At 42.3% G+C, this 14767-nt stretch overlaps 1 protein-coding gene across 4 annotated transcripts in view; it reads left to right on the top strand.

The window, feature by feature from the left end:
• The window catches only part of LOC146549724 (CMP-N-acetylneuraminate-beta-galactosamide-alpha-2,3-sialyltransferase 1-like), a 96190-nt gene that overhangs the window by 40080 nt on the left and 41343 nt on the right, over window positions 1-14767 (top strand). The window contains exons 1-2 of one of the 4 annotated variants that reach the window (XM_085261972.1): window positions 5047-5101; window positions 11460-12144. In XM_085261972.1, coding sequence (XP_085118098.1) covers window positions 11854-12144 — 291 coding nt within the window. In that variant the 5' untranslated portion in view covers window positions 5047-5101; window positions 11460-11853. Of the gene's footprint in view, window positions 1-5046; window positions 5102-7999; window positions 8017-10925; window positions 11280-11459; window positions 12145-14767 lie in introns of those variants that run through there. The other 3 variants (XM_085261974.1, XM_085261973.1, XM_085261971.1) reach the window with 3 other exon arrangements.

A 14767-nucleotide genomic window follows, 5' to 3' on the forward strand; every position in this document is an offset into this window, starting at 1 on the left:
AGGGAGTTAACACACCAGAGAAAGTTTATTGCTTCAGGCAACTGCAGGTACATGGAGGGCTGTGAAGGATGTGACGAATGAAAGTCTGCAGTAATCAGTGGAAATGCAATGAGAGGGTGAAAGTGAGTGGATAATGTAATTTTGCAGCAATAAAATTAGATATATAATCAGCTGCTGACTCAAGGCAAATGAGTAAAGGTTTATTACGGCTGTGTTAATAAAAGTAAACCTGATTTCAGCAAGGGCGTTAAAGAAGAAAGCAGGCGGGGATGTAATGTCATTTCCCAAAACAAGATCAATGCCTTCAATTGGCAGCTGATCTCGAACCCCCACCCGCACAGCGCCCGATACGAAGGACGAGGTCAAAGTAACCGTAAAAGACTCACCTTGATACCCCACACCAGCAAATCAGAACCACAGTACGACTGCTGAGAGAAAGGCACGACTCCATGCCGCGCCACCGAATGCTTCGCCCCTGTATCCCTCAAGATGGTGATCGGAACCCGGTCCCCCGCATCACCAGACAACGATAAAAACCCCGTCGAAACAAACGGTCGAAACACCTCATCTATCCCCCGCGGAACGACGCCAACCGGCATTAAGCTAGGGCGGGTTACCGCGGAGCAACACTGCACGGCCCCCCCCCCGAAATGTCGGCCCGCGCCCCCTCCCTCGCCCTCAGCACGGGACAAGAAGCAACGAGATGACCGAGCTCATGACAAAAAAAACATCGGCGGTCCCCAGCGGCCACCGTAGGGCTACGCCGCGAGAGCGGGGGAGAACGCCCCCCCCCCCACCTCCGGCAAAACTCTAGAACCCTGACGTAACGGAGGGGAAAAACCCCTCTTGTGCGTCAAAGCAAACTCATCTGCCAGAACCGCCGCTTTCGCGAGGGAAACGACCTTCTGCTCGTTCAAATAAACAACCACCCGCTCCGGCAGACACCCCTTGAAATCCTCCAATAACATCAACTCCTTCAACTGTGCAAACTCCTTAACCTCACTAGCCTGGCACCACCGATCAAAGAGCAAACCCTTCTCGCGCGCAAACTCCACATAAGTCCGATCCCCCCCCCTCACACACTGCCGAAACTTCTGACGGTACGCTTCAGGCACCAACTCAAAAGCACGCAATACGGCAGCCTTAACCACACCATAATCTAAGCTCTCAGATGCTGACAGGCTAGCCCACACCTCCTGAGCCCTACCCACCAGCCGACACTGCAACAGCAAAACCCAGACCTCCTCCGGCCACTTTAACGCGGCAGCCACACGCTCAAAAGCAGGAAAAAACGACTCCACCTCTGATTCACAAAAGGGCGGCACCAATTTAATGTGCCTCCCAACATCAAAATCCTGACGGAGAGCCGGGGCAGGACCAGGCGCCGGCGGCGCAGGGAGCACAGAGGGCGCAGGCGTGGGCGGCGTAGAGTCAGGGGCACGCGGTGGAGGTCCGCGCTCCAACTCCAACGCCCTCACCCTCAAATGCATCGCTTCTACCTCCAACCGGTGACTACTCAACTCCACCTCCTTAATGCGGAGCAACAACTGGAGCTCCTCCGCCGACGACCCCACCACCGGAGCAGGAGGAGCCACAGAGGGGGCGGCCACAGGAGGAACAGACAACGGAGCCAACGGCTCCATAGCCGTCCCGCCCGTCCCACCAACAAGCGGCACGCCCGACAGCAAACCCCGCTCGCTCAAAGCCACCGTGACAAGCTGTCGCAAATCATCCTTTTTCACCCCCGCCGGCGCTCGCACATCAAAACGGCCCGCAATAAGCAGCAAATCCTCCCTCCGACACCGACTCAACTGCTGCAAGGAAGGCGCCTCGGCAAACTTATCCACATCAAACTCCATCCGCGGCCACCCACACAAACAACAAAAACACAAAAAAACACCCACACACCCACACGAACCCCACTACACACAAACGACCCCAAAATCCCTCAAACGGACGAGCCCCCATTTATGTTACACACCGGCCCGAAGCCGGGGTGCAACACAACAAAAAGATAAACCCGATACATAATAACGACAAAAAAAAAATCACACCACGGCAGAATGACGAGAGTTGGTTAATTTATTTACTGAACAGGTAGCGAGCTTCAGGGTGGGTGATGCCAAAACAACAAACAAAACACACTAGAAAGAAAAACAGAGCTAACTTACCTGCCACGATCCCAAAACAAAATACAATTCTCTAACCTGTCTCCCTACCCGAAACAGGAGAAAAGAGGGGAATAAAAGAAAACGGTTTCCCACCCCTACAGCTACCAAGCCCAGGTACAACCCCTTTTTCAGCATTAATATTGCAGCCCCGTGCAGTCACACACCACGACGGTCCCCAGACACACAGCTCACGGGAAACCAGGAAGTCTCCTCGCCGACCCAGTCCAACCCCTTTTGTAGCTGGCCTCTTTCCTTCCTCCACCAATGGGTGGCCTCCACCTGGAAACAAGCAACACTGAATACAAATACAAACAATAACAACACCGTACCGCAAATAATGACCCTGGGTCATAACAGTAAATGGAAAGAATCTGTGCTGCTTTGTAGCAGTGAAGCACGTCACAGTCATTTACACAAGTCTGCGAGAGATCAAGGGCACGGAGAGCATTTCTTTCCACGCGTGCAGCTGTGCAGTAGTGAGATGCTTTATTTGTTTAAAATCTACACATTCTAGTTACTGTGAGAGAGTGTGACAAACCCAGTGACCTTCAGTCAAATGAAGCGACATGCCCAGAGGTGGAGTGTGATGTAAAGTTTGATACTTTTTTCAAAAGAGCAGTGGAGGTGTGTGTGTATGTGGTGGTGGTGGTATATAATCTACCATTCTTAAAACAGCTATTTTTTTCATCTATAATATGTAGGCATTAACGTTATGAAACTTGTAGACCTCAGGCTTAAATAACATCCAAGTTTTCATATTGTGTTATTATTTTCGACAGATCCCATGACTTTCTGACTTTACTACACTGCCGTTGGCTCTGGACGTAAACCTAGTGATTCCTCCTGAAAACAGTGGAACACATAAAAGGAATGGTTTCAGGAAAATACGCTTTCTGTGAGAAATTTGCATTTGACAATCAATCTTACTCTCATAGCTTCATTAAATAAAAAGCCAGCAGTCAGTTAACTTAACCTGGCACAGATTGGAAAAAAAAAAGTTTCATGTTGTGCTTTGCTGGATTATTTCTGGCTCTGAGCAGTTGTCAGACCGCCAGAAGAGACTCTATTAGTACTAGAAGTAATGTTTTACTTCTCTCTACCCTTCTCTTAATCCCTGACAAACCTGTATGTTGGCATTGAAAGGTTTTAGAGCTGTCTAAAACTGATAGATTTAGGCAGATAAGTCTGATGACTGGTTAGGGTTAGGTTCAAATAACTCCCCAAAATTGGTTTGGGTAGACACCTCAGAATAAAATGTAATGTAAAACACACCTCTGGGCAGCATTAGCTTTTAGGGAAATACTATTGTATATATTTTTACTTCTTTGTTCTTTCGAAATGCACTTTAAGTAGTTTGCAGTCCAGTAAAAACAAGTGCAAAGTGCAGGCTTTCCTTATTTTCTTATTTGCTTACTTCCTGAAACCAATTTTCATATGCTTGAGATCATTTGGAGTAAAATTATTTTTTATTTATTTAGTATATGTGTAGCATTCATTTCATTGTTTAGTAAAGTTTGTTTTATGATCAATTTGACATTGATTGAGAGGTTAAAGATCAAGTGTGACTTGATGTTTTTAATCTTTATACAGTACTTTCTATATGTTGACAATACACACCACGCTTGTATAAAGTTGCTGCTTTTTGACCAATTAATCATGAAGTTGACCTTGAAAACTTTATTATAAACTTTAATGGCTTGTTAACATGACCCAAATCTACAGCCTAACGTTTTCTTAGAATTCATTTAAAGCGTTTCAAGCTAATGTGAAAGACAGAATGACACGCACACAAGCAAAATAACCTCCTTGGCGAGAGGTGACAATTTGAATAACAAGTGAAGAAAACCAAAGTGGGTGCTAAAGAAAACGGACATATTTTTATTTTGTACTTCTTTTTTGTATGAATAAAATAAAGATGATGTAAAGTGTTTAGGATTAAACTTTAAGGCTACCTGTTTGACTTTTTCCAGTGTATGTGTTAAGCTAACATGCTGATATTGACTAAAAATAAAGTGTAACATCAGTCTTCAGTTCAGTATTAATTTGCCAAACAATGAAAAAGGATATGTCTTAAAACTTTCATGCTTTGAAGTTTTCAAAAAAAAAGTATTAGTAAATTCCAGCTGGCAAATTTTCACCAGTTATTTAGCTTCAGTTATCTACCAACTGATCCCATGCTCCATTCACATGTGTGAACTGACCTCAAAAACATTTCTCAGCTTATTCAAATCACCTCAGAAGACTTTGCCCTCACTGTTCAATCCCTCAGTGACCCTGGAATCCTCTTTATCTGCTAGAGCAAGAAACATAACCATAACCCCCCTTTTATTAAAATAGAGCACTGAGCTGAAAGTCAATAACTGTGAAAATGAAATACTCTCCATCAAAGGCAGAGACCAGAACATGAAGACTCATAGATGTGATGCCATCAAATGTAAAATCTGGAGCTGTTTCATTTTTTTATTCACTGAGAGGTATTATTAGTTATGAAGCAGAAATTTCACAGAAAATCCCTCTGGATTTCTTCTTGGTTGCTTTAAACAGCTTTTCTTATTCATCCTGTCTGGTGCACTTTGGGATATTGAATGCTGATGATAAAAGAGGTTTTCTTACACTTAGGTTTGTTATAATGTTGTTTTATTAAATAATTGAGCTGGTAGGCTCCTATATTTGTACAATAAGTGTTTATAAAGCCCTTTTCAGACATGGACTATGTATCATCACTGGCTGTACGTGTTGTTGAGAGTAAAGGCATTTTGCCATTCAGATGGGTTTCACGTTATAAATGCTCTTCTTTTGACCATGTAGAGATCGGCTGCGGCCCTGCATGAAGAAATGCTGCCCCATCATTCATTTGGAACAGAAGGCATTCTGGGTACACAGTGGGAGTCTAGCGTTGGTCAGCAAAAAAGTTTCCCTACTATCCTTTGGTAAGGTGCTGTGGTTCTAAAGTGAAAGCTCTATGTGTGCTAATTCCAAAAATACATGATATAATGTAACAGTGGATGCAGAAAGAAAATTGATGAGTATTGTTATGTTATTAATTTATACAACCATCAAATTGTGAGATATGCTACTTGTCTGAATTTTCTAGCTTTGTTAGCTAGTATGACAGATAAAATACCTCCAAAAGATTAACTCGTGCATTGAGCTGGTTTATTTCAATGGCCTTATAAAATAGCTTATCAGTTGTATAGTAGGGGAATTTCAGTGTAGCATCATTTTAATCATATTTAATGGAGATATTTGATTTAATGTTACAGGTAGTCAAAGAAAATGTGGTTCGGTAGCTTGGCACAGATTTGCATATATATGTGACGCACTACTGCAGTTTAAGAATGCAGCTTGCTAACCAAGTTTGCTAGCATGAGCTGATAAGCTAGAATTCTACTCTCTGGAGAGCTAAACCAACACTGGTCATTTCTGGCTTCAAAATAGCAAGAAGAATGCTGCCAAAATGCCAACACCAAGGCTTTAAAATCCACAAAACAGTACGCCTGTCTTTTATATACAGCCTGTGATGTGGACACATCTTCCCTGCTTCAGTGTTGCCACATTGGGCTTTTCCACATGATACTGGGCTATCTTAGCTTAACTAAGCAGGTAAAGAATGTGTTATAAAATGAGCCACTCTTGTACTCCTATGTGTTTCTAAGCTACTAAAAGTCTGACAGTATTTCAAATCGAAAGGGACAAGTGGCCGACTTGTAAGGAGAGCTAGAGGGAGGACTGTGAGGCAAAGGGTGTACGCCAACGTTCTATAAACAAAGGGTAGTTACTGGAGCCTGGTCCACTAATCATGATGATCAACAGTTGCAGCAGTGGCGGTGACACACTGCCCCACCCACACATAACCTAGAGTAATGACTGGTAAATAAGAAAAACTGATTCTTGAAACAGAAGGTGCAACAAAAAGAAACCAACTAAACCACAGAGGAAGGCGTTGAAATGTGACGCTCACTATTGTCTAAATTAATCACTTCATATTTAAGTTAAAACAACTGATATTTTTAATATTGAAGCATTACTAGAATCAGGTGGGTTTGGGTTTGACCTTTAGTTTGCAGTCAGGCTGGGACTTGGATATCACTATATTTTTTTTAAAGTTGGGGTAACATTGATGAATGATTACTGATATCGTTAATGATCACTGGTTTCACTAGTTAGCAGTTCCTGGTTTCAAAGAACCGCTATGCCTTTTGCTATAAAATCCAGAAATCAGTGGGTGATGATAGATCTAACAGGAACTGTAAGGAGTTAATTTGTATTTGATCAGCATGGCAGCTTACCAGACACATCGCTGTGATGCTATAGCTTTGGGACATGGAGGGGAAAGAATACCTTTGTTTATACAAAAATATTCTACAACAAGTGGTAAGGTTGAAGATTTTTAGGTTATTAAATTTAGGTTACACATGTTAGTCTCCTTGTGACAGCATTTTACAGCATTATGTCACCTCTTGGCTAACTAAAAGCTGACAATGTGATGCAATATTGATCCAGGACCAACATGATGCAGGAACGACACCAACAGAGGGATATCAGATCGTGTGCAATCAAACACACATTATTTTATGTTGTGAAAAATGATGGCTGGATGGATGTTTTGTTGACTAGACAATGTTGCTGTAAATTAGGATTACTTATTTAAATTTGACACAATCAGGCATTTAGTTTTATAAAGTGTCCCATGAATGAAGACTTTTCTTGTTCTGCAACACAAGGGGGGAGATTTTTCCATCCTACATGAAAAGATTACCCATTCACTCAGTCTGGCAGTGTGCCACATTGCAAGTATATTATTATTTTTATGTAAAAATGACATTGAAACAGTGGTTGCAGCACTTCTGAGAGTTAACTCCAACTAAGAGGCTTGGTTTAACTCAGCAAGTTCACAGCTCAGCAGATACCTTTCTCAACTATATAATACAAAGGAGTTTAAAAACTGCAGAATTTTGATTTCTAAAATTGTGGCAGAGGTAAGCTGGAGAGAAAAAACTATTTCCACAGAACACAAACTGAAAACACTTTACTGTAACTACACCCTGCAAAGTTGATGACTTCTCAGAACTGAAGATTAGGGGGGGGGGGAGGGGGGGGGGGTGCACTCCCCCCCCCCCCCCCCCCCCTTTACTGTTTGCCACCCCATCTCGTTCTCCCTCCCTCTCTCTCCCTAAACCCGCCTGGAGTCTGTGAAGTGTGAACAGACGCTTTGCTGTCTCAGCTTGGCAATCTTTGATCAACGCAGGGTTGCCAGCCTTCAGTCGGACAAGGTCAGAGGAGCGAGATGACAGTCTGTGTGTTGTCAAAAGCAGGGAGGCGCCACCTGTTTGAGAATAAATTCTGCTCACTCTCCCATCTACCTGCACCCTTAATGCCAAAGAGCTTCAAACTGAGTGGAGTCAACAGCTTGTTTTATAGAAGTAGGCCTCTTCATTGATGTGTCCCCAGGTATCCTTGTCAAACTTGCTGCCTTTGACAATAACCAACCTTGGGCTCTATGCAAATGTGTGTTGCGCCGTGAGTTACTGACTCTCAAACAGCAGACGGGATCACTTCTAAGCCTGCCTGTGCATTGGTCTGTGTCAGTGCAGCAGATAAATGCCTGTACAGTTTGTTTTCCTGCTCCGATAGCGAGAATGAAATCAACAGGCAAGCTGTGTCGCTGTGTAGTCTTTTTCAGGCAGTCTTAAACCCAATCCTCTTTGCTTCCCTCCAGGGTGGAATTTGAATGACCTGATCAATTTCTAATCAGGAAAGACCTGCAGCCTTTCTCTCGTTGTAATGGAGTTTCCCACAGATCTTCTATATGGCAGGCTTGCTCTGAAATTGTTGAGAGCAAAGGGTAGGTTGCATGTTTTCTAGGGTTCATTTTTCTGATGTCTTTTTTGACCTGCATTGCAATGAATGCATTTTATCACCAGTGTGAATCTGCTGTTACCTAAATATAGAGGTATTTGTGGAATCCTAAACACCACTGCACATCACAATGAAGCCCGGGCCCTGGATAAAGGCAGAGGTGGCCTTTTCATGTTGGAAATGAAACCCCAGGAGGTCTGCCTGCTTTGTGCGTCAAGAAAAGCCACGTTCCAAAAAATACTTAATGATATTCTGGAAATTTTATCAGCAGTGTGTTTCTGAATAACTCTATAGGCTCCGTAGTAGGTTGAACGTGGTTTTTACTATTGCTTCCCAACTATTTTTAGCAGACACCCCTCATGGAGCAGTTTGAGTACGCTTTCACTGACACTACATGTCATGCTGTAAATGTATTTGAATTTTAACACAGGGCTTGTCATATTATATCACAGTTTCTCTAAATAATTACCGTGGTCAAATTCTTCTTTGTGTTTGCTTTTTAGGGGTTTTTTTGGTCTTGATTTTGCTGGGATTTGTGGATTATCCAGTGTGTATTCTGGGTATTGGCCCAAAGCAGGGGTAGGCAACTCCAGGCCTTGAGTGCCGGTGTCCTGCAGGTTTTAGATATCATCCTGTGGTTATCTAAAACTGGCCTCTGGAGAACTTCAAGCCATGTTGGGGAGGTAATTTAGCCATTTGAATCAGCTGTGTTGGAGGACAAGGACACATCTAAAACCTGCAGGACACCAGCACTCAAGGCCTGGAGTTCGAGACCCCTGGCCTAGAGGCCTGTGGACAGTGGGAAGCCCTTCTGATCCTTCTGGAAAAAAAAAAAAAGACTTTCAGATTTTTATTCTGTTCAACCACTAGTTTTGAAACCATACATTATACAGCCATGCAAAACAGAACATTTCACGGGATTCTAAGCAGTCCTGTGAAAAACCAAATACACTCTATGATTTAGTAGTTTGTAAAACAACCTTCAGCAGCACTAAGTTAATCATTTTCCGCATGACTTTATTAGTCTTTCAAATTGTTGTGGAATTTTGTCCCACTCTTTTTTGCGTTACTTCAGTTCTTTGAGATGTTTGTTATGTAGGGCTTTCTAATGGTCCTGATCAGGTTTGCTTGGATTAACACCTGGATTCTGTTTTCAGCCATTCTGTTGTAGATTTGCTCCTGTGCTTGGGATCATTGTCTTATTGCACGAGGCAATTTTGGCCAAGCTTTAGCTGCCAGACAGATAACCTCACATTTGACTCTAGAATACTTTGATATTCAGAGGTGTTCTTGGTCAACTCCGTGACAGCAAGTTGCCCACTTCTTGTGGGCATGAAATAAGCAAGTTAATCCAGACGTTAGCTGCTGCAACCATCACAGTGGACTCATGACCTGAAAGTGTGGTCAGAGCTAAAGGAAGAGGCCAAACTAGCTGGAGAAGCAAATAACCACTAATGTTGTAACAATGATGTAATGATGTGCTGATCTGCTGTCTCCTTAAAAGTGAGGTTTCACCATAAATCTACCCTCCGAAGGGAATATTCTTATTTTGCCTAGACGAATGAATGTGAATGTGTCTAATTATAAAAGAAAAAGAAGATTTAACACCAAATCCAATTAGCTAGGGCCAACCGAACACTTGTCCCCATGCATCTGTACCTTGATGCCTTTTTGACATCAAAATGGGATTGTTGAGATGAGTAAATATCACCAAAGTGGTATCTGTCAGCTTATCCCAACTAACTAGCTATGCTCTGGTCTCAAAGACGGTATATAAATGATGGCAGTTGCCCCTGATTTTAGGTTGTGCATTTTGAAGTCTAAGAATTATTTTTAATCCTGCTTTAACCCTTAATGTTGCCACTTGCATGGTAGTATCCGGTAGTGCATGGTAGTACCGACAAGCAGGTCTTGCTGTTGGTAACCCACCTTTGGAAGTAGCAGGGTAGTTGTTTTTTATCTAAATGTTTCCCCGATGCTAACTAGCAGACTCCAGGTTTTCCTGTCTCGTGTTTCTCGTGTTTTACCAGCTGACTGGCCAACCGGCCAGGTTGCTAGGTAGCTAGCTAGTTCATTGTTGATATTCCTAATTAATGTGGCTGATGGCAAGTGCAAAACTGCAATACTAATGTCTGCAAAGAAACATGGATGAAAACAGCAGCGTGACTGTTCGTACTGGAGTTTTACAACCAAAAAGTAGTTATTCTCCAGTTAGTCAATGATTTCTATGTTCAGTCTGTCTTTTTATGTATGCCACAGGGGAGTGGGGGGATGAAAAAGGGGATTACGGTTGCTTCCTGTTTCATTCCAGAAAAGCTGATATGATTTTGCTGAAGACATTTATGGTTTTTGATGATGGTCTTTTTTAAGAGCTAAAAGACTTTGATGCATCCTGTGTAATTTGGCAACAACAGAACAATAAAGAAAACATTTTTCACAGTCTTGCAAATTGTACTGCAGTACAGTCTCCTCTTGGAACTGTTAGTGCTGTGAAATTACAAGAAGCCAGCTTTGAAGAATGTGTGTTGTGATGTGTACTGAGCCACCAGCTTTCTGGCAATGTGTTTGATTTGATTTGATATACCTTTATTAGTCCCGCAAGGGGAAATTTCATAAGGCTGCCGACCTATTGCACGCAATGGCGGCGCCATCTTACCCTCTGACCATACGTACATTACACAAAACATCACATGGGGAAGACAGGTCAGAGAGGTATAACAATGGAAAAATGCACCACATGAGGAAAGAGAAAAAAATAACTCCCCCCAGACTGAGCTCCAATAGGGAGATCAGTTTGAGAACAGAAAAAAACACCTCTGCACATAGCACATGAAAAAAACTCTTAATGCACCAAAGAAACACATGACAAGCAACAGGGATGGGTAAAGGTGAGAGACAGCCGATTGAGACAGTACATCCGGGCCTGCAGCCTGTGCGCTGGTCTCCTTGATCCACCGTCAGCATCGGAAGGGAATAAGATTTATGAGATGTATGTGTGTGCGTGTCCAGAGTTCGGCAGAGACAGTGTCCTTCACCCTGCTAGGCTAAGTAAACAGTCTTCCAGCCAATCCAGGTGGCCTTGCATGGAATGGGAAGAACAGACTAAACACAGTCGTTATCAGGGTGTTTTTGTTCGGCTCCAGCCTTGAGACCGCAGGTGGTTAGGATTAGGGTTAGTATTAGGTTTGCCTGTAAACCTATGTATGGAATTCTCCTATTTGACACACAAATGGATATCCTATGATACAGGTACTGTAAGGCCAGAATGGTGGAAAAAAACCTTGATTTTAAGGATAACATGTTGTAATCTGTGATTCTAGGCTTTCTTAGCATAAAATGCAATCTAACCCTACGCTTAAGTGGTTTGTCAGTGAGCTGGGGGAATTCAAGAAGTCGATGTTACACAATGTCCTTTTATTTGCCTTCTAGGTGGATTATTAAACAATGGATGACACAACAGTCACTGACCTCAAAGAGTCAACATCAGAGCAGTCAGTAAATCGGATTTACACTCATAAACCTGGGACCACCAGGCTGGAAGAACCACACAGCAGATTTATCTTCCTTTGATTTGAAAGGAATCTGCAAAGAAGTCACATTGATGGATTTAATTAAGGACGTTTTTGACTGAAACCCCGAGTTGTCTGAAAAATAATCGCAAGTCATTTTGACGCCGTGTTTTGACACATCTGAGTCACCTGTACCATGTGGTCAATGGGCTTGCTCTTTTCTCATACCTTTTGGACTCTAGATTTATCGTGATGCTGCTTTTTTCTGTTGCGCTCTCGGAGTTTCCCACAAGCGGAATTTGACTATCGACAACATGCCTCTGCTCAAAGTCAGGAAAATCAGGACTTTTGCTCTCCTTTTTTGTGTGATTACATTTACAACTTTCCTGTTCAGCTATACCTTCCGGGACCCTTCACTCTACTTCTTTAAGTACGCATTTCGCCTGTCGGACAACTTCTTCTCCAAAGGGCTGTGTGCCTGTCGTCAGTGCATAGCAGAGCTGGAGGATGACCCGTGGTTCGCCGAACGCTTTAATCAGTCCATCCACCCTCTGATGACCAGAGAGAACAGTGCCCTCTCGGATGAAACCTTTAAGTGGTGGCAGGTAAGATTCAGGGGATGTGTGTGGGGGGAATTTGCAATGCTGTTTCTACACAAGATTGGTAATAAAAAAGCACATTCAGCATTCGAGAGAAGGTGAGGTGCTGAAAAGGAAAGATCATGAATAAAGAACAGAGTTTACACACTGCTGTAATGCTCCCACGACACATTTGTGTTTGCCACATTGATTGTTTCAAATCCAACAAGTCCTTACCAGGATCAAGTTGTGAAGCAAACTCCCACGCACAATTTGTTCATATTTAACAAGCAAGATGGAGAATATGGAAATTCTCTCCCAGAGAATCTGTAGATAACGAGAGACATTTTCCATACATGACTTGAAAGTGTAAAAGATGCTTTAACTGTTCACTCACTGGAATCTGTCTCCATCACACTTTAGGCCAGGGTTGTCAAACTCCATTGTAGGCCTTAGTGTTGGGCCACTTAAGTGAGCCGATGTTGTACCGAGGATGGTGTCCCCGACAAAATTTGTTTCCCCTGCGTAGGGAGCGTTCGCTGAGCAGGGAGGCGGATCCAGTTTACTCCGCCTCCATTACAGTCAAGTAGACGTGAATGTAGTGATGTTTTAGTTTTGTAAAAAAGTGAAAAATGAGTGTTGTTGCATTGCATTGTTGAGCGTTACAACAGAAAATCATACATTTATTGTTCTCACGTGGTATTCAATGGGATTATTTCAACAAACCAAGGACATTTTGCCTGATAATTATTTGTATCCTCCTGTAACTTTACTGTTTAAAGAGCTAAAACTTCCAAAGTTTCAGGAGTAATAAGTCATTATAAGAAGTGTTTGGGAACTAAAAATCAAGAATGTGAGATCCTGTTTGTTTGTGATTTGGAGAGCCCAACACATGCTCCCGACGCAGGGGAATCAAATTTTGATTCCCCTGCAGGACACCGGGACCAGTGAAGTCAGTGTAAAGAAGGTTAAATATACATGTAGATATCTTATTATAAGGAAAAGAAGTTAAATTTTTAACAGTACATGTCAGTTTTTCTACATGATAAAGAAATGTTGCTGAGGTAAATGAAAGGAAATTTGCCAACATGACTCTTTGGACTTAAATTGCAAAGTTCTGGTAGCTCATTGCTCTCACTGTCCGGTAAATATGAAACAGTTTCTGCTAATTCACAGAAAGTCCCTTGTTTCTTATTTTTTTAGCCATACCCATTTAAAAAAAAACAATTTTTATAGTCAGTAGTTAAAAAAATAGCAGAATTGTTTATCGTTAATGTAAATACTTTGGTGTGGTATTAAAGGTTATAACTTAATTATCAGTAAATGTTGTAAAACATATTAAAAAATATTTCACATTTTCCAAACCCATCCAGTGGGTCAGATTTGAGCTCAAACCGGGCCGTTTCTGGCCACCGGGCCTTATGTTTAACACCCCTGCTGTAGGCAATTAAACAGTCATAAAACTAGTTTAGCAGTAAACTTTTACAAGAGCTTTCAGAAAGCTTTACTTTAGTGACTTTGTTGCTAGAAAGTTAACAAAAACATCGGTAACACTGTATGTCTGTTTCCTTGTAATAACAAACCACAAGGAACGCAACTATCTCGCATGGCTCTGTTCCCAAATCACAAACATTTGAAGTTCACTAACTTGACTAATATTTCACCAAAATTATAACATTTTCATCACTGCAAGTGACAAAAAGTGTGAGGTGCAGGACCTCATTTCAGAAAAGGTTTGGCTAATGCTTCGTGACAACTTTCCTCTGAATGGGCTGCCCTACTCTAAACAGCAGAACATGTTTTACTATTTTTTGTAAATCCTTTTCTACTGACATCATATGGAGATAAGAATTGAAAAAATCAACCTCATTTGAAATCTTGGCCACACTTAAGATGAGCATCCAACGCTGTAACATATATGCGTGAGAGGAAATGAGACAAAGCATAAAAGTCTCTGTTTAATCTTACTATTACTGTAACAGTGAAAACTCAGTGCATCCCAGTCTTTTCAAGTCACTGAAGTCTCCATCTGGCAACTGTCTAGTGTCAGACTAAACATAATGTATTTGTTTTGACATGAGCACCATGACTTGACATGGCAGTCAGCAGAGGAATTGTTATCTCTGCCTCTTCCAAGATGGATTTTGTCACCTGTGTGATTGCTGGGCATCACTGACTAAATGGCCCCCTGAGAGTAGAAGCCCTTGGATGCAGAGTGACAGGAAATCCACTTTTTTTTTTACTGTTATTTACTGAGATTTCCCCCATATCAACCTCCATTTTCTCTCCACCGGAAAAAAAGCTTAATGGATGTCACGCCCCCTACATTTGGCCTGTCGCGTGTGGGGAACATAAAACGCAGCAAACATAAAAAGGAATCCACGGTCGCTGGATACCATGGCGCTTAGTGTTTTATGGATCCCTTGCCCCATCTACATAAGTACTTATGTACCAGCCCAATATATAGTTTACTTTCTCTATATGTCATCATTAAACTGCAGCTCTCTAAATCAGAAAGAGCTATTCACAGAAATGATCCTACCTTTGTGTGGAAGGCATCCAGTATTCCCACATTCACCTCACACCATGTCCAATTAGAGGCAGGAATAGGCAAATTACTGCAAGGTTGCCTCCTGTCACTATTCATTCC

Source organism: Mchenga conophoros, linkage group LG22, assembly GCF_057382185.1.
Source record: "Mchenga conophoros isolate Kocher_MC1m ecotype Shallow Benthic linkage group LG22, M_conophoros_male_GT1.1, whole genome shotgun sequence".
Taxonomy (NCBI): Eukaryota; Metazoa; Chordata; class Actinopteri; order Cichliformes; family Cichlidae; genus Mchenga; species Mchenga conophoros.